At 35.3% G+C, this 25,511-nt stretch overlaps 2 protein-coding genes across 3 annotated transcripts in view; one reads left to right on the top strand and one right to left on the bottom strand.

The window, feature by feature from the left end:
- Window positions 1-1,733: 1,733 nt before the first annotated feature.
- On the top strand, window positions 1,734-19,644 carry LOC112515838 (potassium transporter 10-like). 2 transcript variants are annotated; one of them, XM_025122775.1, is made up of 10 exons: window positions 1,734-2,155; window positions 3,116-3,341; window positions 4,545-4,547; window positions 6,306-6,551; window positions 8,018-8,068; window positions 8,192-8,452; window positions 9,606-9,773; window positions 14,223-14,477; window positions 16,921-17,431; window positions 19,165-19,644. In XM_025122775.1, the coding sequence occupies exons 1-10, from the start codon at window positions 2,036-2,038 to the stop codon at window positions 19,619-19,621; spliced, it is 2,298 nt and encodes a 765-aa protein (XP_024978543.1). In that variant the 5' UTR covers window positions 1,734-2,035; the 3' UTR covers window positions 19,622-19,644. The 2 variants fall into 2 exon arrangements, with proteins under 2 accessions (XP_024978543.1, XP_024978542.1); XM_025122774.1 differs by lacking the exon at window positions 4,545-4,547.
- Window positions 19,645-20,045: 401 nt separating this feature from the next.
- Window positions 20,046-25,511, bottom strand: part of LOC112515253 (phenylalanine--tRNA ligase, chloroplastic/mitochondrial) — a 17,277-nt gene continuing 11,811 nt past the window's right edge. Inside the window, exons 3-10 of the mRNA XM_025121954.1 lie at window positions 24,618-24,824; window positions 24,421-24,538; window positions 23,774-23,850; window positions 23,042-23,221; window positions 22,826-22,870; window positions 21,293-21,397; window positions 20,512-20,625; window positions 20,046-20,243 (exon numbers count right to left, since the gene is read on the bottom strand). Coding sequence (XP_024977722.1) covers window positions 20,193-20,243; window positions 20,512-20,625; window positions 21,293-21,397; window positions 22,826-22,870; window positions 23,042-23,221; window positions 23,774-23,850; window positions 24,421-24,538; window positions 24,618-24,824 — 897 coding nt within the window. The 3' untranslated portion in view covers window positions 20,046-20,192. The remainder of the gene's footprint in view (window positions 20,244-20,511; window positions 20,626-21,292; window positions 21,398-22,825; window positions 22,871-23,041; window positions 23,222-23,773; window positions 23,851-24,420; window positions 24,539-24,617; window positions 24,825-25,511) is intronic.

Genomic DNA, 25,511 nt, shown 5'->3' with positions numbered 1-25,511 from the left:
CAAAAAGACTCAATTTGTGGAATTTTGGAAAAATAAAATGGGTAAATAAAGTGAAGAAAAAGTGTAAAAGTATCAAATAAATTGATACTTATCATATAGATATTTATATTTCAGTATTTTCTTCAAATTTTTCTTCATTATTTATTTGTTGCATTCTTTGACTCATTATTTGTTTTGTATATATGTTACAATTGAAAAAAACAAAAGAAAAAGAAAATAACCCAAAAAGAATACACATGAGTCACAGAATTTCTAAGTTATTTTTCTCAAAGAATTTTAGAGTTTGTGTATCTTGTATTTTTCTTGTATCATCATCAAATAGGAGGATATTGTTAGGCCACCTATTGATTTGGTGATGGCTCATTGATCTGTTCCTCTATTCTATCAACAATTGGTAGTTATTGACTTCTTTGTATATTGGTTTCTTGGTACATACTTAAAGCCGTTGGAAAAATCAAAGACTAACCGATGTGAAGATAGAAAGTCATTGATGTGGTATTATGGATCAACTGTCTAAATTACACATCAAGACTCCAAAGTAGCTGATTTGAAGATTGAAGATGTTTTGAAGCTACTAGCCGATTAAAGGAAGATCTTCTTGCACCAAAGATTTGTAAGTAGCTGTTGAAGCTACTAATCCATCCAAAGAAGATCTTCCTACAGACTGACCATATCTCTGCAAAAATTTGTCTCTGTATGAACAGTGTTGTATGCTCGCGGTATAGGATGAAAATGAGATACCAACAATGGTTAAGTCAACCCCTGCCTTTTTATCCTCAAGTGACAAGTGTCTCATGCATTTAATGCATGAATGTAGTATACAAGGCAGTATGCATCTCCCATGCAAAACACACTTCATTGAAAGAATTTCTAAGTGCATTCTCAAGGCAGTCGACTCTCTTCTTCTACTCTCCTATTCACTTTTGTGTGAAGAAAAACTTACTGTTTTTCATTTTCTTGCAAGTAATCTATGTGTTGTTCCTGTAAGTTTTTTTTTTGTGTAAGATTGTTTAAGTTAGGTCATCATTTCCTTCTTCTGCAACAATCTATATTGAATCTTTGTGTGTTAATTCTTGATATATATATCAATAAGAATTAAAAATTTGAAAAAAGTCTATGTAATTGTATTCAACTCTCATTTCTACAATTAATTTATGTTTATTGTCATCCTATTCGTGACCAACAACGATGTTAGTAAATAAATATGTATTTAGTGTAGGATGTACTTTTACCTTTGTAAGTTTGTACTAATCCTATTTATATCTATCTATATACACGAGGTCACTCAAGAAGTAAACATTGTTCACAATATAAGCTATAATTACACACACACACATATAATGTCGATGTGGTTTGAACCGTGGTTTGCTAACCTGAAACCTACGGTGCGGTTTAGTAAAAGTGCATACTACAAACAGTCACCGCAAAAGTTCTAACACGTTTTATTACGCGGTGTAGATGGTTTTATACGGTTTTAACACTTACCTGAATAAATATTAATAATTTATTACTAATAGTTTTTAAAAAAAAAAAATTTAAAAAAGTAATAGTTTTTGCATGAAAATGTCACAAATCGATCGCCTTCTTCTTTCTCATCTCTCTTTTTTGATTTGTGAGTAATCATGATTCATGGCGTCATTGAGGTTTTTCCTAACTAATACAATCTTTCAATTTCAAATCACAATTTTCAATCGCATCAACTCCCTCCACTTTCCTCACTTTTCGTGTTCTTCCGCATCTCCGTCTTGAATTTTGGTACTGTCATCAACCAATTTCAGATACCGTCAATGCATTTCGATTTCAGATCAGAGGATTGGAATATAATTGAAGGAATGTGTTCGGTTTTTATTTTTGATGTGAGTGCTGATTGATCCCACTTAGAAGAGTGATGATATCAAGTTCTATTTTGTGTATTTTTATTCGATTTGAGTGTTTGATCGAATGATAATTAGGTCAAGGTGAATTTGGGATCAGTTTGGCTCAGTTGCTTTTGAGTTTGCGATACCATTTTCGAGAGAAACTAAAAGTGATTGAGATGGAAGGGAATGAGAACACCGAGTCTGCAGCCAAAGGTGGAATGTGGGATTTGCAGCAGAAGTTTGATCAGCCCATGGATGAAGAGGCTAGCAGGCTCAAGAATATGCACACAGAAAAGGTAGCTTTTTGTGAACTAGGGTTGAACCTTCTGTGTGTCTATGTGTTAATTTCAATTGAACATATGAGAATTTGTGAATTAGGCGTTAAGCTTACTGGCATTGACATTTGTTGATTAATGTCAAGTCGTTAATAAAATTTGCCTGATATGCTGGTTTTACTTGCTTGATTTAAAGAAAACTGAGTAGTTCTTCATTCATCGTTTTCAGCTTGCAGGTTTTATTCTTTGCGTTTGAGGTTTGGTCAGAAGGATATTCTTGAAACTGTTGCTCTTCTCTTGATTAAGAACGTATAGTTGCCAGACTTTGGCTCTATTTGGCAAACTAGCTTATAAGCCCGCTGTTGGCTTATAAGCTGGTTATGTTTAGTAAAAACTAGTTGATAAGCTAGATGACAATGAAAAATAAGCTAAAAGGATGTTAAAAGTTTACCAATATAAAGTATAAAAGCATAATTGAAGAAAATGGATAAAATCCCCTCAAGCTGGAGTAGCTTTTAAAAACCCAGCATATAAGCTAGTTCATGACTAACGAAATGGGGATTTTTTCAATAAGCTTAAAAAATAAGCTAGTTTATGGTTATCAAACACGTCCTTTGGTTAAATACTACTTTCATCCCATAAAAAATTTATAACATTTTCTATTTTGGGATGTCCCTTGAAAAACCACACAAAAAGCTCCAATGTGATTAAATCTTTTTCCATGACTGATCGTTACAAAATATTAAAAGCATTGATTGTGGTCCACAGGATATTTGATGATTAATCAAAAACATACATTCCTGGTTCATGGCTTTAGGTGAGTAGAAATCACTTCAAGATTTTCAATGGATTGCCCCTTAGCAACTAAGCTGAAACTATCCAAGATGAAGAAAGAAAAATAACAATATTATGACTTTGATGGTGTGATTAGTGTAGTTACAGAATTTATAAAACTTTTGTTGATATTATCTGTTGATACAGAGATGTTCTGCAATGCTGCTTGTGCAACTTGCATTTCAAAGTCTTGGCGTTGTCTATGGAGATTTGGGAACGTCTCCCTTATACGTATTTTACAATACATTCCCTAAAGGAATTGATGACACTGAGGACGTTGTTGGTGCACTTTCCTTGATCATATACTCTCTTACACTTGTGCCACTCATCAAATATGTTTTCATCGTTTGTCGTGCAAATGACAATGGTCAAGGTACACTTATTTCTCCATTTTTATTATTTGTTTTTATCAAAGTGAATGATAATCAACATCTGCTAAGTTTCAATCTCCAACTATTAGTTAAAACCTACAAGGAATTATCAATTAATATAACTAACCGATGCTTCATCTTATTATCTTGGATGGACTTAAAAAATATGTAGGAAAGCAACAATATCTCTACAAGGGTTGATGTCAAAGTCAATAAATTACTACTGGAAAGCTTCAGATGGTTCCTTTTGGGCTTACGTTCAACTCTTATTTCAGTCTTCTTTGTTTGTTCTTCCTTAGAAGTTCTGGACTAAAATGTTATCTTTTGACCTTCAGACTTCAGTCTGCGTCAATACTGTTTCCACAAATGGTTCATGCAAATTTGCATCTGATTTGAGGATCGGTTTGTCTGTACTCAGTATGCCCCTTTTTCAGGCCAAAATATGGAATTTTATTGAATAGGATTTCAAAAGATCCGCTTAAGGTACAATTTAATTCGATGATGGCAAGATGTCTTCCCAAATACATTTGAACTGCAAGCCTTAATAACTTGATGAACCATCCTAAAATCAGTTCACGATTATGATTGACCAACAAAATGAAACCTAACCTGAGCAGGAACATACTAATTTTGACCAACAAACTAGAACCTGGACTAGAAACAGAATGAAACCTTTGACTTTAGGATTGCTATGCTTTAAATTCCATAACCTGCCATATTCGAAACAAGGAGCATGATTGTCAACTAGGACACTAACTTGATGCACATCATCCATGCATTCCATATCCGCTGCTTCTATGCTAGGAAAAGGACTGAAGGAACTTAGAAAAAGTGTCCACCCCTTAGGTTGCAAAACCACGATTTTATTGGGCATTCCTGCGATAAAGTTGTGATGATCCCATCCTAAACCTCTCTTTTTGCTTACGCTGGTTTTGCTTCGAGTTTCCCTTTGGTGCTTGTTATGGTGACTCCTCAACTAATGAGACTTCTCCTAAAGGGCCTCCCCTTAGCCCTTCTCTTCTAATATAATATAAGTGACAACAGGATGCTCATATGGCCTTGCATCATGGACTTATTTCTTCTCAAGCTCTGTGCGGCCTTAACGTTAAAATTTATGCCTAAAATGAGGCACTGGATAAATCTAAAGAGAACACAAGAAAGGAGCACAAAACGCTTTGTAATTTATTAGTGATGATACTAACGAGGGAGTCTTCCGTTTATAGGAGGCTCAATCCCTCCCATCAAGAAACTTATAGGTTCTGCTACATTGCTCTCCAAGTGTACATGACCCAAGAATTATCTAGAATACATTAAGTTCTTATAGTACAATCGAGAATACTAGACTGTCCAAGAGTGTTTCTGTGTCTTCTAGGATGTTCTTGACTCTTCTTTGGAGAAGGCATTGGTGGAGATCCACTACACACATAGCAGTGGTCATGCATGCATGGTGCCTATGTGCCTAAGTTCATGATACTTGTCATTGGAACGTGTGTTCAAGAATGGTAGGAGAACCTTGGACATCCTTGGTTCTTCCATCCTCAAGTATGCCTCTCACTCACACATGTGATATTGTCAGTAAAAATATTCTGTGTTTTGAAAGAGAAGAAAAACTCAAAATATGATGTGGTTTCTCCATGAGTATTGAGTACAACATTTGACACACATGGTTTGGCGAAAATGTACCGCGTTTCTCGACAATAAAGTTTCCTTGTGTATTTCTAAAAACCAGATGTATTTTACGAGCACACCATTCAATTTGAGGTTGGCCGAGAGTATTCTAAAAACCGTTAAGTGGCCTAGTGGCCTTGCGCTTAATCTTGTAAGCAGGGATCAAACTTGCAGTTAAGCTAAAACATAAGCGTTTCATTTAAATACATAAATTACAATGATTATTGAATTTATGCATACATATGAAAAGTAAGAACTCAATACTACATAATTTTGGTAGAATGGTAGTTGCTAATTTACTATTTTCATTGTTCCAATGATTTGGTTACTTGTATATGATTGAATAGATTGCCTCCTGCTATAGAGAAAGGGGATTGATAAACACAAGTTCAGAATAGAGAATTAAGCTGTTGCAATATGTTGAAACGCTTAATTCAACAGTCAGTTGAAGGTTGATTAAGCCTGCGAGGCTGATTAAGCGGCCCTAACTAATCGAATTGGTAAGGGGACGCTTAACGCCTAGGTGGACATTAAGGAAATTTAAGCGAAGACCATGTTGGTCTTCGTTTCATTCATGAGATGGTGGCTGCCTGGCTGGACTTCTCATGAACCCCATTCTATCGAGCTGGTTCGGGTACTATCAGGCATGCTCAATGTGTATGCTCCAACTTGATGTTGTGACAAACCCACTTCGAAGATCACAAATTACCCCCCCCCCCCCAACATATATAGAGGAAGGTTCAAGGGAAAACCCCTAAAAAATGAAAAACTGAGGAACACCCAAATAATCATTCATCTGGACAGTATGTGCATGTGCATACAAGTAATTGAAGCTGGTTTTTGGTCTTCATGCACGTGTGCATTGTGCATGTGTGAATGTGACAAATTACTTGTATGTTCTTCAGTTTTTCATTTTTTTTCGGTTTTCCCCTGATCTATCCTCTTTATATATATGCTTGATTGATATAATATGCTCCAACGAGTGTTAATATATGGTAGTTTTCTGAATTTATATATATATATTTAATAATTAATGTTTCTCTTACAATTGTCATTATTTCAACCCATGGCTCACCACTATACTCTACTTATGTTTCACCTAATAGAATAAACACATATTTGAAGAATATCTCTCCACAATATCAAGTTTGTTAACAACAATGGGCATGGAAGGGTCTAATCAGGCGCTGCACACGTAATGTGAAGTTTAGTTACCCCTTGAGGTGGATATAAACTCCTTTATGGTCGTCATTTTTCTTGTAGACAAACTCCCCACATAAATTTCATTCATTATCCAGGTGGAACGTTTGCTCTTTACTCACTATTGTGTCGGCACGCAAAAGTTAAAACAATCCCTAATCAACATCGAACAGATGAGAAGTTGACAACATATAGTCTTACCCCAATTAATGAGAACTCAGTTGCTGCAATGACCAAGAGATGGTTGGAAGCGCATGCTTTAAAGAAGAATGCACTTCTTGTACTTGTCCTTGTCGGTACTTGCATGGTCATTGGAGATGGAATTCTAACTCCTGCTATTTCAGGTAAGGTTGGCTGATCATTCTTTGATATTTAGTGCTTATTGATGGATTTTATAGTGATACATTTATTATTAAGAACTCAACGGGACCTTCTTATAGAATGAGTCAATCATCCACTTTGGTGTCTTATTGAACAAAAATGGTGATATTTTTCCTCCATTGATCAAGAATTTCGATTTTTGGCAAGTCTCATGATCATCCAATAAGAAGGGTTTCATTTTTTTCAAATGAACGATTTGAAGACCTATTGATTCTAAAAACTGTGGACCATACGGACCTTTCAGTTCATAGATGTAAATCTCGAACCTATGAATGGGGATATTCTTGAAACTGACAAACAAAAAAGGAAGTGAGTTAAGACAAAAAAAGAAGCAACTTGGACAAAAAGAAACGAAGTGGGTTATCCACAAAAAAGCTATGCTTGTCACACACTCAGTTGAAGTAATAGGAACCGGAATCATAACTGGTTACTAAATGTCAATGCTATTGTCACTTTGCATTCTTTTTATAAATTGAATGTCATCAGCTATGTCACAGTGGCCAACTTCCATCCCTTTGCTGTCATGTGGCTGAATCAGCTTTGAATCATGTTAAAGTCTTTTGAATCATGGTTCCATATTTTGGTAGTAGCATAAGGAAAAAGATACTCCCCCGTCACAAAATAAGTGTTCGCATTTCTATTCTAGTTTCTCAAAATAAGTGTCCACTTCCGAAAGTAATTGTCTACTTTCCATCCTAGCTACCCTTAACTATAAAATTGAGTAAATTCATTACTCCTTCTGTTATTGAGGGTAAAATTGTCATTTAGTTCGTTAAAAAGTGTAATAATTACATATTTCTAAAACCATGTCTTTTTCATGGGGGACATTTATTTTGCTACGGAGGTGGTAGCATATTAATTATCCTCTCCCCTCCATCTGAGGGTGTGCAGGCGTGTCTTTCTTATTCAATTAGTTCTAAATGTGGTTGAAATAAAGCTCTTTCGTTTTCATAAATCATCATTCTGAGTTAAAAGAGCAAGGGAAAATACGACCTTCGGTTTTCATTTTGAGACCCAAACTTTGTTTCTTACAAGTTACCAGCAACATATGGTATAGTTTTTTACTAGTAAAAATAAAAATTACGACGTCAGTCAAATGTTTGTCACAGTTGACTATTTGTTGTCTTTTTAATCTTAATTTTTTATTTATAATGAAATCTAATCTTATGGTAATTATTATCCATATAGATCACAGTTGGACATAAAGAATTTCATGATACCTCAGCTTACATGATCTGTGCTGGAAACTGGTTATATCATAGTGTTGCTATTTATATGCTTTGGTGAAAAACTTGAGTGCACTAAAACACAGATTTTACTTGGTTAAAGAAAAAGACTCATGTATGCATGTCCATCTATGTTACACCATCAGTGTCTGTCTTTTGTTTCTTATATGAAAATCATTAATCAACATATATGTTTTTACCAGTTTTATCGGCCGCCAGCGGTATCAAGGTAGCCCACCCGGTGATGAGAAATGGTATGTCTAGTATGAAACTGTATATCATCTATAATTTGTTCTTTGTGTTGCAAGAATCTAGATTCCTTCTCTCTCTCTCTCTTCAACATGATGATATGCTTATGACTTGATTCTTTTTTGCAGATGTTATTGTAGTTGTTGCTGTTTGCATACTAGTAGGTTTGTTTTGCCTCCAACATTATGGTCCTGATAAAGTTGGATGGTTCTTTGCTCCAATTGTATTGCTTTGGTTTCTCTTAATCGGAGGAATTGGAATTTTCAACATTTTAAAACACGACACAATGGTGTTGCGGGCCTTTTCTCCCATTTATATATTTTGGTATTTTAGAAGGAGAGGAGAAGATGCTTGGACTTCACTTGGAGGGATCATGTTGAGTATTACAGGTGATTTCTCTCTCCCCAATGTGTCTGTAACAAAATTGCATTGGTTGGGCTAACCGTTATGGAGGGAATTCAAATAGAGTACATAGTGGATCAGAAGCCGAAAGTATAAAATGGAAGGAAAACCTAAGGTATCGTTTGGTAACACTTGTTTTTTAGAAAGATTCTGGAAACCACCCAGGAGAGTTTGTCTCCTGCTGATTAACGCACCCCTAACAACATTGTTCACATTACAAAAGCTTGTAACACAACACATGAAGTGACAAAGATACGACAGAAAACTACTGTAACAAACGCTCCTCAAGTTGGAGAACTGACTATATAAAACTAGCAAAGAAAATCATTTTGAGATCTTAGTGTTTCTTCATGATATCCCTATGGATATATACATAGGTTGGATGAAAGGAGAATCAGATGCAGTCACAATATAATAATTCCTGACAGTCGACTTCCATAAAAAAACCTGATTTGTGGGAACTAAACAGTATGCCTCAGTACCTTACCCAAATGATACTCCTAACTCGTATTACAATCAGGTCCAAGTAATCTCCTGTGATATTTCATGTTGGAATGCATACAACTGGTTGATTCTAGTCCCACAGGACAAGTGGTTGCTGACAAAGATCTAATAGCTGGTGGTAACCTGAAACTGGTGTAGGGTGTTGGAGTCCCGTATCGGCTAGACTTGGACCATTTCTCCTGCATATATATTGGAACCTCCCCTTTCTACTCGAGGGCTCTCTTGGAAAGTGATCTGAGGGTTCCACATATTCTAACATGGTATCAGAGCCAAGGTCTACCACCCTTGGGATTCAACACTCGGCTAGCCCCCTCTCGACATCCTGGGACAATCTGTCTCCATCTAGCCTTCGTTGGAGGAGTGTTGGAGTCCCACAGTGGCTAGACTTGGACCGTTTCTCCTGTGTATATGTTGAACCTCCCCTTTCTCCTTAAGGGCTCTTTTGGAGAGCGATCAGGGGGTTCCACATATTCTCACATAGGGTAACATCTGGCTGTTGTTGAAAGCAAAAATCTAAATATCTAAAACATAACAGAAAATAATTTTAACCGTTAATTGATTATTTAGGAAACTAAGCTCGGGAATTAGAAATTTTGACTTATTGGGTATACTAATTTATATTGGTAACATGCACAGGGACGGAGGCATTATTTGCTGATCTTGCCCATTTTCCGCATTCAGCAATCCAGCTTGCATTTACAACTGTTGTGTTCCCTTGCCTTCTTCTAGCCTATTGCGGACAAGCAGCCTACCTCATGAAAAACAAGGAACATGTGTACGACACATTTTACCACTCTATCCCAGGTTTGTTTTCACATATCTAAAGGTTTGAAAGCATAATTTTTGCAGGATTGCCTCTCTATTCAAGGTTAGAAAGTTAATCACCATTATTTCATGAAATTTGGTCTGTTGTTTGAACATTGTATATTTGAGAAAGAGATGAAAGTATAGACCTTATGTTAGAAAAAGAAGTTGTGCAAACCATAAAGAGACATACAAAAACACATTATGAACTTCAATACTCCGCCAATGATTTGTAAAAGGCTACAAAGTACTCTTTTAGGTAGGAGCGAGGCTTGATAGGCGGTAGAGGAGGATATGAAACATTGATGAGGAGTTGAAAGTTAAAAGCCTTCTTTGATAAAATGCTGATGGTGGTTGCAATGACAACACATAAATTCAAGTTATGGTGTATTTGTTGTGGCAATAAGTTTAGGGTCAAATCCAAACATTTGTTTTGAGACCATTGCTTATAGGTTATTATTCAACTTAAAAGAATTGAAACAAATTTTGGTACCAGATTTATGTTAAAATAATATAAATTGCAAAACTATTTGCTTCTATATCGTTCTTCAGGATTTAATCCACATAGTTTGGTTTAAAACTTTCATATATACATATATCATATCCTACAGACATTCAATCACTCTTTGTGAACCTGTTATTCCTAACAACTAAGCTCTTGTTAAGCAACACTTGTGTTTTCAATCTTCTGATTACTTTTCTAATGTTTACTGGTTGTGATTTCTATTTGATAGCGAAAGCAAAAGTGTTTTGCATGACTATTTTGTTTTTAATTGAAAAAAGCTGAAAATTAAAAGAAAATGATTTGTGTTTTATTGATTTTGAAATGTCAACTTCATCAAAATCGAACTATGCATGAAGTTCTCATATAGTCGTATATCACTTCTGTAAACAAAAGAAACATCAAAATCAAGTTTGCGAGTGTTTGCAAAAAATCGTGCAAAGCAGTTTTGGTTTTAAAACATACCAATGCTAAACACCATTTGTCTTCCTCTTTTGCTCCTTTTTTGAAAGTAATGGAAAAACATCAAAGTGAAAGTGTTGCCATACAATACCTAAACCTTCCTAACATAAAACAACGTCCTCAATGCACACAAAGAGAACATAAAAGGTATACATGATGTAAAAATAAGGGGATATTCCGATACGACAATGATACGACTGGCCGATTTAGTTATCCTTATTTTGTATTTAGGGTCATTTATTTGAATTGTTAGTAGTTATCTTTTATTTAATTAGGATTGGTTTGTTTAGGGATCAGCTATTTATAGGGCCTTGGGTGTTTTGAGAGGAATAGGAAAATATATTTTTAGTCTCAAACCAATTGGAGACCCTGTTTCTCGAATTACAGGAACCCTATTCTGTTTTCTTTCATTCAGTTATTTTGGTACCAGTCTTTATAGCCATAATAAAACGTCTAAACATAAAATTCAATTGTTATCATCCAGCCTAATAGTGTTTCCTAGAATAATGCTAATCTTCTTGTTGATTCACTTGCCCATGTACGGAAACCTCATGATTGATATCTTATCTTTGAAGAGAAGAATGAAATTCTCATATTTGAAATGTGAGCCACCATCACTAACAATAGTTCCATGATAATCATGAAAAGAAGTTTTATATATATATATATATATATATATATATGTCTCTCCATGTTATATGTTCAACGTGAAAGTTAGTACTATATTGACAACTTTTAGTGTGTGTTTGTGAGTGTAAAACCATAATGCACCACCTTCATTTTCAATCAAGAACCCATTGAGACCGATAAATAATCCATTGAGACCGATTAAGAACCTACCAATTGATTTAGTGTGTTTGTGTGTAAAATCATAACCTACCACTTTCATCTTCCGTCTTCCATCGAGACCAATCGAGAACCCTTCAAGACCGATCAAGAACCCGTCGATTGATTTAGTGTGTTTTTTACTTTTTGAATGTGTAAAATCATAATCCACCACCTTCATCTTCCTTCGAGACCGGCTGAGAACCCACTGAGACCAATTTTAAACCTTTCAAGATCGGTCGAGACCTTCGAGAACCCAATAAACAGAAACTAGAGTATGCAGGGCTGAAACTATAGTATATTCATGTCGAATATTATAGTGAAAATATATATTCATGGTGAATATCATACTAATATATGAATACTGTAGAGATGTTGCATATATGTGAACATACATAAATATTCATGATAAATTTTCATGTGTATATTTATGATGAATATTAGAGTGAAAATGTATACTCATGAGGAATATCATACCATATGAATACTGGAAAGTTGTCGTATACACGTTCACATACATGCACTAATGATGAATGGTATGTATATTTAAGATGACTACTATCGTGAAAATATATATTAATGATAAATATCATACTCATGTATGAATAATAAAAAATCTTTGTATACGCATGAACGTACATTAATATTCCTAATTTACACAAACACTATTTCATGTAAAAATCAGTACGAGAACGAAAATAAATATCGTCATGGATGTCAAATCGAAGAGATAAAATTCTTGTTTTTGTTATGTAATTTGTTTGGTTAAAATATTAATTATTTTAAAGATAACTTTGATTAAAAATTAAGGCGGTAAAGCTTTTTTTAATTTAAAAAAAGAAGAAAGAACATTATTCGTAGATGGCGCGTCGGACTTCATGGATATTTCATTTCTTCTTTTGCCCCTAATTATTTTAATTATCCATTAACCTTTCTTCTACTCTTTATCCATTAAAAATGTTCATAGGCTGAGATCGAACCCATCCCTATATATGTGTGTTCATAGGCTGAGATCAAACCCAACCCTATATATATATATATAGGCAGGTTTAAACGAGAAGTTAAACATTAGCGAGAATGCGAGAAGTCTCAATATCATATATGATTACACGCATGATATACAAGCTTAATCATATTATGATCAAACACATGTTTCATTGACCACATAGACGCTTAATCATATATGATTAAACACACCCAAAGGATTGTAATCATGTATGATGTTGAGACTTCTTGTCTTCTCGCAAAATGTTTAACTTCTTGCATGATCCTTTCTCTCTCTCTATATATATATGGAAGATCATGCGAGAAGTCGGTCAATTTGCAAGAAGTGTGAGAAGGTTCAGATCACATATGATTACATAGTAAAATCACATGATACAACATGTCCAAAGGGCATGGACGACTTGGTTAAACATGATGAAGGTGTCGAGAGAAGTCACCCACACAATGGTCGGTCAACACGACGTGTTTGTATCACATGCCTTCTCGCAAATTAACAGCCTTCTCGTTTGACTCTGACTATATATATATATATATATATATATATATAGAGAGAGAGAGAGAGAGAGAGAGAGATAGAGATAGAGATAGAGAGGGGGGTGTTCAAGGAAACCCCCAAAAAATTGAAAAACTGAGGAACACTCTAATAACCATTCATCAGTAGGATATGCATGTGTGCAACAAGGAAGGCTCATGAAAGGAAGTTGCACAAATGAGGATACCTAAGTGGAGTTATGGTGGGCCATGTTAGACAAGATACTGAATGAGGCCTGCCGCCGGGTGGTGTTCGGAGTTCCGCCTGACACTAATAAATTGAGAAAGAGAAGATTGCAGTAGTTTGAGCACGTTTGCTGGAGACTGGTAGCGGCACCAGAGGTTAGAAAACGTGACGGTCAAGGGGGCGATGAGGACTTGGGATGAGCAATTGAGGATAGCCATGAAAGCCTTGGACATGTTTTAGGACATGACCTCCAATAGGAATTTTTGGAGAAGCAGGAGTTTGGTAGCAGACTAGGTTTGGCCTTTTTGAACCTGTAGCTAGCGTGGACGGGACAAGAAAGGAGTTGGAGTGGCTGAGGGTTGACGGTTGGACGGAGGAGGGGGAGTAGAGAGATGGCAATTAGGTTATCGGAATCCTATGATGGATAGAGGGATGTATGTTTTTGCATGGCCTTACGTTTTCTATGTGTATTTTGCCTTACCTTGTCTATGTTTCAACGTACCTACTCATTACTATTTCTTACTCCCGTTTCTTCTTTATGTTGCTTGCTATTTGCTTGTCTTTGTTCTTCTTACTTTTTGCTCACACTCTTGAACAAGTCGGGGTCTTTACAGGAATAGCCACTCCACCCGGTGGGGTAGAGGACATGTCTGTTTAGATTTGACCCCATACCCTATTTTTCGAGTGGGGTATACTTGGTCAGTTAGTTCGGTTTGGTTTTATGTACACACTTATTCACGACTTTATGATCATAATGTGTATATTTATGGCTTCTAACCATTTAGAAGATAGTCTGTAACAACCACAATGCACCGGAAGCCAACTAGTATTATACTTGAAATGACTGGTATCCCAACTACTTATGGCTGAAAAGAGTTATGTTATTGTAAATGATCTTGAAATATTAAAGTAACATAAATCATTATAAATGTTGCAGAAGGTATATACTGGCCAATGTTTGTTATCGCAACATTAGCTGCCATTGTCGCAAGTCAGGCTTCTATATCTGCTACATTTTCAATAATTGATCAGGCATGTGCCCTTGACTGTTTCCCCCGAGTGAAGGTAGTTCATACATCAAGGAAGTTTCTTGGGCAGATATACGTTCCAGATATCAATTGGACCCTTATGATTCTTTGCATTCTTGTAACAACTAGATTCCAAAATCAGAGTCAAATTGGTAATGCTTATGGTAAGTATGCTTTGTTACAATAAATAACTTCCACATAGGTTTACTTTTGCTGAACCAATTGATCTTATGAGTATTGACTTTTTAGTAGAGTGTCCATTTGTTCGTGAGGGTTCTTATGGGGGTATTTGGATGTGGTTGCGACTTTAAGTCAAAACAATCAGTTCCTATAGTTTTGGGAACCTACTATCTGATTATTGAGGGAGAATTAAATCAAGTTTGAATAATGAGATTCATACTAGCTGCAACAAAAATGATCATAAGAAGGTAGGTTATAGTTATTTGTATAGTGGAAAGTTCAAATGAGAACTATAACTGCCTTTGGGAAGTGGGGAACCAACTATTTCATGAATTACTCACAATGAATAACCTAAAATATTCATTGTTCATGATAATTATCATGAAAATCTATCACGATATTCATCATGATTAGTTGTTTCCATTTTCAAAATATTCGCGGTTACTAAATGAATTTGTTCCTACTTGTATACCCTTGTTTTATCTATTTACTTCCTCAACACCTTCAAAAGTGATTATTAAACTTCAAGCAGTAGAACGCATCCATTGTTATCTCCTACACCATGCTCTATTACTCTGATTTTGATTATTCAATTTCACATAATCACTTTCAGAGAGCGCATCCAAACACCCCTTAAATTGGAAAGGGAGTACCTGTTGCACCGAAAATTTTAAAAGTATACCATGCTAGAAATCCATCCGGGATTCATGGTGGTGGAGGTTACTTCCAAGACATTAGGAGAGGCCTTGTAATTATAATCGACGAGATTTAGGGCTGGGAAACATTTGTCATGGAAAAGGTATTCCTTCTGTTCTCTATAGTTCTAATCATTTGACTTTTGAACTTCAAACTTGTTTTTTGCCCAGAAAAGAGAGATTCAACAACTAAAAGAAAGATCAATCCTTTGGGATCCTTCCTTAGATTCCTATAATTTAGAAAACACCAGTTTTCTCGAAGCTTCTTGCTCATCAAAATGCGCTATTTTTAGTCTTAGCCGGTTGATTATATTCGTTAGAGATAATTACGATTATATTCGTTAGAGATAATTACGATTATATTAGTTAGAGATAATTACGATTATATTAGTTAGAGATAATTACGGATTTGATTTATATTTATCATTAATTATAGCCGATAGGGTTTCTTTGTACATACCCTATATATAGGGTTTTTCTGTTAATGATGAAGGTATCGAGTTTTGCAAACTTTCATTTAGTTCTATGAGATGGCGCATCCTAAAGATAGAAATTTGAGGGATAAGGAATGAGAACTAAGAGTTCCAATCCATAGATTTCTTTATAGACTCCAGATTTTATCAATGAAGATTAATTCCTTTTCCTATTCATGTACTTGTGCTTTCCAATATATTTGATTTGTCGATATCAGTTCCCAAATTGAAAGTAGTTTGTTTGGGATGCAAAGTGAAAGTATGACAATTAATAGGGAACTGGAGGCTATGTTGTTATAGCGGTGAAAATACAAAATTGCGGTCGGAAGCGGTTATAGCAGAGGTATAGCGGTCCAAAAATAGCGGTTCATATAATATTTCTTAGAATTATATATAATTATATGTATAATATGCCTACATAAACATATCATTTGCAAAATAGGAAAAGTGTTCATAAACGAGCTAATCGCAAGCAATAGGTACAGCATCTGAGTCAACATCATCTAATAAGTTCACTTTTTCGTTTAGGCTAGCTTCCCACTCTTCCCCTTCTCCCCCTTCATCTCCAATGTGACATCATCCTCCCTATAGCGCTCCCTTTTACTTCTTGTACTTGGCCCAACTTGTTCATTACCTCCCATTGCTTCTCGTACTTCTGACCAAATGAGGCCATCTCTTGCATCCACAAACTTTTGCAGCTCAATGTCGGTTGGAACCCCCAAAAAAGTAAAGCCCAACCCCCCCCCCCCCCAAAAAAAAAGTAACATTAATATAGAGCGGAATTGATCCTAAATATCGGTCAAAATTGCGGCGATAATTGTGCTACCGCAATTTAAACAGCAATCTGACCACCGTTATTTTGCTAATAACTAATGTTTGTTATCCGATATATTGCCGCAATTAACAGCATAGACCGGAGGAATATATTATAACAAGGACATCATTATAGCATAACGTAAACTGGTTTGAATCCTCAGTTGCATGTTATGTGCCTTATAACACCACCCTAACACCAACCTCTGGAGAGCCCCCACCATACCGGGGGCGGGGTGGGGGGGTGGGGGGGTAAATCGCATGTCCTAGGGGGCAGGTGAGTGGTACCTGGACTTGAACCTCAGACCATCCACTCAGACTGCAAGGATGCCCACCTCCTTATCTGCTAGGGTAAAGCCACAGGGAGGGTTACATCTTCAACTTATTGAATTTTACTATAGGTTCCGTATCAGTTTTAAAGTTAAAAAACCGTGTATTGATCACAGGCACGGCAGTTGTTGTAGTCATGCTGGTGACGACCCTCCTGATGATATTAATCATGCTACTAGTATGGCGTTGTCACTGGATACTCGTCCTCATCTTCACAATCTTATCGCTGGTGGTGGAATGCACTTATTTCTCGGCAGTCCTCTGCAAGATCGATCAGGGAGCATGGGTCCCTCTTGCGATTGCAGTTGTGTTTCTTGTCATCATGCATGTATGGCATTACGGCACAGTGAAAAGGTATGAGTTAGAGATGCAAAGTAAGATCTCGTTGGCATGGATTCTTAATCTTGGTCCAAGCTTGGGGCTCGTCCGTGTTCCTGGGATAGGACTCGTGTACTCGGAGCTAGTAAGTGGGGTCCCACGAATCTTTTCGCATTTCATCACCAATCTACCGGCCATCCATTCCGTAGTCGTCTTGGTGTGCATCAAGTCCCTTCCGGTTTACACAGTCCCTGAAGAGGAAAGATTCTTGGTGAAACGACTCGGGCCGAAGAATTATCATATGTTCAGGTACCTTTTTTTTGTTTGCTTGTTTGTACGCATTCTCACATCACGCTTGCTCACTTGTTCTTTTATTTATTCTTTCGCGAGCCACGGGTCTTCACGGAAACCACTACAACAAAATTAGCTTTATGAGACATTAAATATCGTTAAATTGTCTTAATAGACTTCTTTGCAAGACTTGAATTTATAGGATCAAACAATTATGCCTCATATGTAAGAGTGTTACATTAAGTTGATTAGGACGTATTTGGACGTCGTAATAGTTTTTTAGGCTTTATATGACATCATTTGACCGTGTCTTATAAAAAAGTGTCTTGTTAAAAGAGCTAATATGACACTTTATTCCAAAAGTGTTCTAAAAAAACTTATTAGGATGTCCAAAAAAGTCATATGAACTAATGGTAATACTTTTTCATAGGGTGTGGTGTAATATTGTTTGATCCTATAAACTTAAGTCTTGTAAAATAGTTTTAGGATATTTAAACATTTTTGGTGTTACATAAAGCCATATTTGTTACCCCTTGGGGCAAGACCCTACTTTTGCTTTGGATTTACTTGTTCCGTTTGATTTGTTAATAATTCTGTGGTTAAATGCATGAAATAGCAACTTACTTTCATAAATTTTCTTATTATAGCATTCTACTTTTGTTTTTCTTTATTACAGCAATGTACTTTCAAATTATTTTTTATTAAGCCATCGTACTTTAAAATATCTACCTATTATAGCAATGGGTAATTTGTTACCTTTTAAACCGGTTAACCCCTTGACTTTTTTTGCTTGTGTGGTTTTAATGAGGTGATGTGGATGACACATCATTTTGATGATTTAACTAAAATAAAAATAAAAACTTATTTCAAATTATTATTAGTGATTTTCATTTTTTATTGCTATGATTTAAAAGAACATTTAATTTTGACTTTTTTTACTAAGTTGTATACAAATTAAATATTCTAGAGTAAAATATTTCTTAAATAAATATGCTACATTATTTTTTAGATATATTTTGTTTGTAAAAAATGTAACACTTCTTAATTTATGTTGTTAAAAAAAATACATATCTTTTAAAGTTCTCTCTAAAATGTTAACGAAATATATTGTGTTTTACAATTTTTTAATATTGTTATATTAATAAATAATTCAAAAATATCTAATTAATTTAATATATTTATACGTCAAATAGAAGTTTTTGAACAAATATAATATATTCTTTAAAAGATAATATTTTTTTGGTAAAAAAGAAACAATTCGTAATTTCTTTTTGCAAAGAACACATATTTTTTTAACAATATTAGCGAGATAAGTTGTCTTCTACTAGTTTTATTAATATTGATATATTAATGAATAATTTAGATTTTTTTAATTTATTTATATATTTATTAAATAACATGTAAAATATCTAAATATTAAAATTAAAAGTACATAGTTTAATAAGAACTAGTAGATGCTATAATAAAATAATTTTAAAAGTACAATGTTGTAATAAGAAAATCACATCACTATAGTACATGTGGACAGCCTACGTGGACAATGACGTGGCATGGAAACCTAGTATAATGGGTAAATTTAAATCAAAAGGTTACCCAATGCTATAATGGGTAAATTTTTCAAAGTACAATGTTCTAATAAAAAAATAGTTTGAAAGTACATTGTTGTAATAAGAAAAACCGGAAGTACAATGCTATAATAAAGAAATTTATAAAAGTAATTGTTATTTTGTGTATTTTGCCCGTATATTTAGGTGTGTTGCAAGGTACGGATACAAAGATCACAAGAAAGACGACGAGTTTGAGAAGAAACTGCTCGATAGCGTCTTCCTGTTTGCAAAACTAGAGTCGTTGATGGATGCAAGCTCTGATTCGGATGAGTACAGCTTATACGGGCAAGAAACCATTAGTTCTACTAAGGACACGTTTTCATCTGTTGTTGATATCACGGTTTCTTCATGGAGTGAGTCGTCGGTTAGTAGCGAGGTGGGGGCGGACGAGATGGCGTTTTTGAAGAGTTGTCGGGATGCCGGGGTGGTGCACATAATGGGAAATACAATTGTGGAAGCAAGGAGGGATTCAGGGATTTATAAGAAGATATGTATTAATTACTTGTATGCATTTTTGAGGAAGATATGCAGAGAGCAAAGTATCATCCTTAATGTTCCTCGCGAGAGCCTTCTGAATGTTGGCCAGATTGTTTATGTCTAATTTAAAGCGGATCAAAGGCTTGTAAAGTTGTCATATATTTTTAGCCGAATTCCACTGTTTCATGGGATTTTTTTATGTTTTTTAGTTGAATGGGTTCTTTTTGTTGATTTCGAGAGATTTTTCTTGTTGATGTTCCTTGTATTTTCTAATATCCTACAACACCGTTCAAAATTTAACGGATATCCCTTTTTATGCTCAAAACAAATTTTAATGGTATAACATTTTGTCAATGTAAATGATGATCAGGCTAACTATAAATGTGCAAATATAATAAAATAGTTTTTATAGTTTAATTAACTAAATAACAATTTTTACTCTTAATAATATTAGGAGTAATGAACTTTTTTCATGCCATAATTTAGTGTGATTAGAAAGTATATATTTACTTTTGAAAGTGGGAAATGTAGACTCTTATTTTGAGACATCTGGAGTAATTATGTCGTAAATATTAGGAGGATTGAAACAAAAGACTAGGGTTACACATACCGAAATTGAAAGTATGCAATTTTTGAATGACTTTCATCAATCGACAAAGAACATAAATGCGCTACCAACAAAATTGCATCGAAAATCATCTCATAACAACATTCAGCTGACTTTGCACCTGATCTCGAACATTCCACTGCATCAACATCAAACAAACATAAAATTTTGATTCATGCTAAAAACGAGTTGGATTGCCACATGAAACCGAAATACTAACAAGAAAAACGCAAACCAAATGAACTCAGTATATCCCTGCTTGAGGTGGGATCAGGGGTGTGATGTATACAGACCTGACCTCTTCCCCCCAAAGGATAGAGCAGTTGTTTCTATGAATACCCCTAACTTGTGAAAGAGGATCTAGAAATAAAATTGGAATGCCTTTGATTTTCCAAATGAGAAGATACCTGTAGCTCGTTTATTTCCTCGTCTGTAAGAGAGCGCTCCATGGAGCGGTATGTGATCCTATAGCAATGACTAGTCATTCCTTTCTTGTTGGTGAAGTTGTCAATCAATTGTACCTAAATGTTCAATATACAAAATCATATCACTTTGCACCATTAAGGAAGGTCCAACTGTGCCAAACTTTAGCATAACATGTAAAGAGGTGGATATCCTTATAAAATCAGTGTAAGGACTAGGGTTCGACTTCAGTCACCACCCACTTGCCCCTACAAGTCACCCATAATGGCCATGGGACCAATACGGTAGGTGACTGTTAAGCCCCATAGTCCAAAGCAGCAAGCGGGCCCAATAAATGCCAAATTTACTTAACACCATGATGGAAGTTATTAGTATCCCATAACTTTGACATTAAAAGGAGCTCAGAAATCTAATTTTCTATCCATGTGGGGTCAGACCCTTTTCAGAGAAGGTTATGTAGGGACATGGGCTTGAGCATGAAAAGTCGATTTGAAAAATGGATGGCAAATATTGTATATTCGCACAACCAACCAACGAGCCCTAGTACTGTAGTACATGAAGGATTGATATTTCATTCATTTTTAAGACATACTACTTATGTGGTTCTCTCGAAAACATACAAACAAAGTGTTCCTTTCTAATCAATCTAGGTTAGAACAAGGTGTTATTTATTAAGAAACTACATTCAAAATGCTATATGATCAAGAATTCTTATGATTTTTAAACCCGTGTCTAATGAATTTAAAACAATGAAATGAGTCATACCTCCTCGGCAAGATCACCAGCGATGCCTCTAACAATTTCACAAAGATTATTTTCACTGAATGAATCATTGATCCAGAAGCTCACGTCTTTATAACAAGGTGGATACTGCAAATAATATATATGTTCATAAGTTAATCACATTAAATTATTACTCTCAAAATACAAAAGTATGAAAACGAATGCACGAAGGTACCGGAGGTTTCAAGAAGTTTCTGAGAAAGTCACAGCTAAAAAAGCAAAGATTTGTTCTTGCCATTTAAAGAGAGGGAAAAAGGGTGTTTGCCATCTCGGTGATCCAATATCCCACATGACGAAATGGAGGCATTCCCGATCCCCATGTAGGCGCATCCAAGGTTTGTATCTTAGAGCATCTCCAACAAATTCTCTATAATTTCTTTGATATATAGAACCAAAGGCCCATCCAAGGTTTCACACATACTACTCCCTCCATCCCCAAATAAGTATCCACTTCAAAAAATAACTGTCTACTTTCCATTTCCACAATTAATTATGAAATGAAGAGATACATTTTTTCTGCTATTATGAAGGATAACATTGTCATTTACTTAATTGTAAGGTGTAATAATTACACATTTCTAAAATTGTGTGCCTTTTTTATTATGGACATTTATTTTGGAGGCGGAGCACACCTCAACTAATCCCATGAGACCCCGAAAAATAACAGCCAAGAAAATCCAATGGCCTTGAGGAGACTCAAATTAGCGATCTACGGGGATGAGCCTCAAGACTAAGCCTTTATTTTCCAGTTGAGCTAGCCCTCAAAGTTGCACATATATATAAGAGAGGGATCAAATGCAAACTAAACCATTTGTACAAGCCGTACAAACCTCATTCAACCAATTATAAGTTTTCTTTTTCTTCTTTCACTTTTTAATTATGAGGATTGATTAGTCATTTTTATTATGAAGGGCATTAATTATGGACATTATCATCTTCATTATATTAATTTTAGAAAACAAATTTCATCAGCATGAGAAACACATGAAACAATTTCATCAAGAAAAGAATTATATGAAACAATTTCATAGTATTAAACAATTTCATTAAATTAAACAATGAAATCGATGGTTCGTAGAAATGGCTTGGTTTGCATTTGATGTCTCCCCTGTATATATAGGGTCAGGAAAAAGGGAAAATTGCCAAAAAGTGAAAAATTGAGGAGCACTCTAGTAACCGTTAATCTAGACGGTATGCACATGTTCATACAAGTAACTAGTAAGCAATTTGTCCGGTATGCACATGTGCATAACATGCACATTTGCATAAGAACCAAGAATCAGCTTCAATCACTTGTATGCACATGTGCATACCATCCAGATGAATGATTACTAGGGTGTTCCTCGGTTTTTCATTTTTTTTGGGGGTTTTCCCCTGAACCTCCCCCCCCCCCCTCTCTCTCTCTCTCTATACATACATATATATATATATATATATATATATATGAAGATAGCACAATGGTATATTTCAAGTCAACCTTTGGCAAACTGTGTTCACAAAGAAGTCGGTTCATACCTTTGAAAATGGTTTGAATTTTATCCCAAGTTGACCTTTGGTAAACTGCATCAATAAGGGGAGATCATTAAAAATTAGATTTAGGTTCTTTGTAAGCATTACTACTATATTCATGAGAGAGAAAGCAAAAAGACATCTTCCATTTCTTATCCATCAAAAACTAAAGGTTCTTCACAAGACACCCATCTAACAAAGCAATCAAGACCAGTAAATTACCTGAGACACGAATCGCTTATCGGTAGACCAGAAGAGTCTAATATCAGGGATGTCAAACAAGACCATTGCTAAACGTTCCAATCCAAGCCCAAATGCCCAAGCCACATTGTCAGTCTTGCCACCCCGATTTAGTATTTCTTGTTCCATCACCCCACAACCAAGAACTTCCAACCACTTCTCCTGAAGAAAAATCATCCACAATTTGTTAAATGAAAATAAAAAAACTACACATTTCTTCAACACTTTCAGTTTGAAAATAACAAAAGGGTGGTCATGGTGCACCATGGCTCATCGGTTTTGCAAAGGTAGAGGATATCTTTGTACATATAAATTTGGAAACATATTCTAGAAGCTTCTTTTACACAAGCTACTTTGAGTCCCGTTGTAACATTTGACCACACACATGTTTAAAATAACAATTTGACCGTTCGTTGAACATCTAAGTCTCCTCAATGACGAGGAAATAAAAGTTTTTGGAACCAAAATCAATGTCATTTATCTTGCATTATCCATGGGCAAATACTCCATCTGTCCTAAAATAAATGTTCACAATAAAGAAACATAGTTCTAGAAATGTATAATTGTTACATTTTTTAATTAACTGAATGACAATTTTACCCAGATAATTATTACACATTTTGATGACAATAGTGTCATCTCATCAACATTTGTGTGTCATAAATAAGGGTAGAATCGGAAATTTAAATTACAACGTTCAAGAAATTATTTTACCTGGAAATATATCTCAAGTTCAAATGATGGATTTGTAAATGGAAAATAAGAGTCAACCCAACGCATTTCGACAGCACCTGAATATTTCAATGATTTTAAATGGCGAATCGCTCAAAAGTATATGCAGCTCATAATTGTATACGTGATCAAATTACTACCACCAACACCACTGCAAATCAATTGTATCAAATACTATCATACTACAGTGGTTCTTGGTTTATGACCATTTGTCTGCTTTAAAAGAAATAATATTTGCGTCTCTCTTATTCATAATCCTTCCATCCCAAAGTACATGCAAACGGTTGATGGGGAACATTGTTTAGTGCAAGTTTTTGACTATTTATCAAATATCTGAAGTATCCCTCAATTGATAAGATAAAGGAATTTGGTGGAAAAAATATATGCCATCAATATTTTTGTAATAATCACCAATCAACAAAGAAGTAACCATGGATTGAAACTTCGCCAAAAAAGGGAATTATTGTGTTTATTTTGAAACGAATAGAGTAAGAACTATATACCTTTATTGCATACATCATGGACCAAATGTTCACTCTTTTTTAGTTACTTCTATTTCAACTTAACAAAGATAAATGACTTAATAACCATTATCGCATTGGAAAAAACTCGAACACTAAATCTCTTACCAAATAGGTGACGTGCCAAACCCTCGAGACATGCTTTTAGATCGTTTGCAGCATATAAAGTGCCATCCATGCCAGAATCATTCCAATCGCTTGGATTGAAGACTCTAACTCCCTCCATCTGCACACTCTCATGTACATGGATTATAACCTGCATAATTGATGTAAAATGATACTTGCTTCAGAAAAGAGTAAGATACCTGATGGAATACAGGGTAATGAGTTGAATCAATGGAGTCTCTACGATAAACATCACCGGTAACAAGAAAATTGGCGTACCCCTTCCTTAGTAAATCAGCCTGATGGGCACTAGTGTGGCACCTCAAGACGGTTCCTGCATCGATGTAGTATGTATCATTGAAACTCCTACTTACATGATCAGCAGGTACCAGGACGTCATCAAAGTTCTGCATAAATAAAGCATACATCAATGATTAGAACAATATGCTAAACCATGTGCAGAAATTTAAGAGAAAGTGGGTATACTGGAGATCAAAAAGAAATGTTTAAGATAATAATGAAAAACGACAAGTAAAGACAAGTTGATACATAGTCATCTGTTCATACTCGTTAAACCAATTACTTAATCACTTCATAAAGGAAATTTGGACGGTTCCTCTGACTTATCAAACACTTATCACCGTTCACTTACCTTGTTAGGTAACATTCTAGCCATCAAAATGGATTGTGGTAAGCATCTTTTACCCGGTAAGCGCTTACCGGGTAAATTGTTGGTCCTTGTTATGCCTCTTACTGGGTAAGATTCTTGGTCCTTGTCATGCTTACTGGTAAGGTAAGCGATAGCCGATAGGCGCTTACCCAGTAAGAGTTCGGTAAACGAGCCCTTATTCAAGATAATGCTAAACAGGCAGAAGCTTAGTTTATCCACAAGCTTTCATGCCCAAATACATGAACAAACCGACGGAGTCAAATCAATCCATTGTTATAGACTTAGGGCGCGTTTGGTTTGAGGGATTTGGAGGGATTTGGAATTGAAATCCATTCCAATCCTACGTTTGGTTTGTAGAAATGGTCGGATTTCAAATCCCGGGATTCATTTGAAATCCCACCAACACTGGATTTGAGAATCCTTC

The sequence above is a fragment of the Cynara cardunculus genome (assembly GCF_001531365.2).
Source record: "Cynara cardunculus var. scolymus isolate 2C chromosome LG 7, CcrdV1, whole genome shotgun sequence".
Lineage (NCBI taxonomy): Eukaryota > Viridiplantae > Streptophyta > Magnoliopsida > Asterales > Asteraceae > Cynara > Cynara cardunculus.
This window is presented reverse-complemented; position numbering and strand designations above follow the sequence as displayed.

Bases quoted from the DNA above. Each gene is read 5' to 3' on its own strand.
- LOC112515838 (XM_025122775.1), top strand. From the start codon at position 2,036: ATGGAAGGGAATGAGAACACCGAGTCTGCAGCCAAAGGTGGAATGTGG. The intron at 8,069-8,191 runs GTATGTCTAGTA...TCTTTTTTGCAG, and splicing joins CCACCCGGTGATGAGAAATG to ATGTTATTGTAGTTGTTGCT. The intron at 8,453-9,605 runs GTGATTTCTCTC...TAACATGCACAG, and splicing joins GATCATGTTGAGTATTACAG to GGACGGAGGCATTATTTGCT.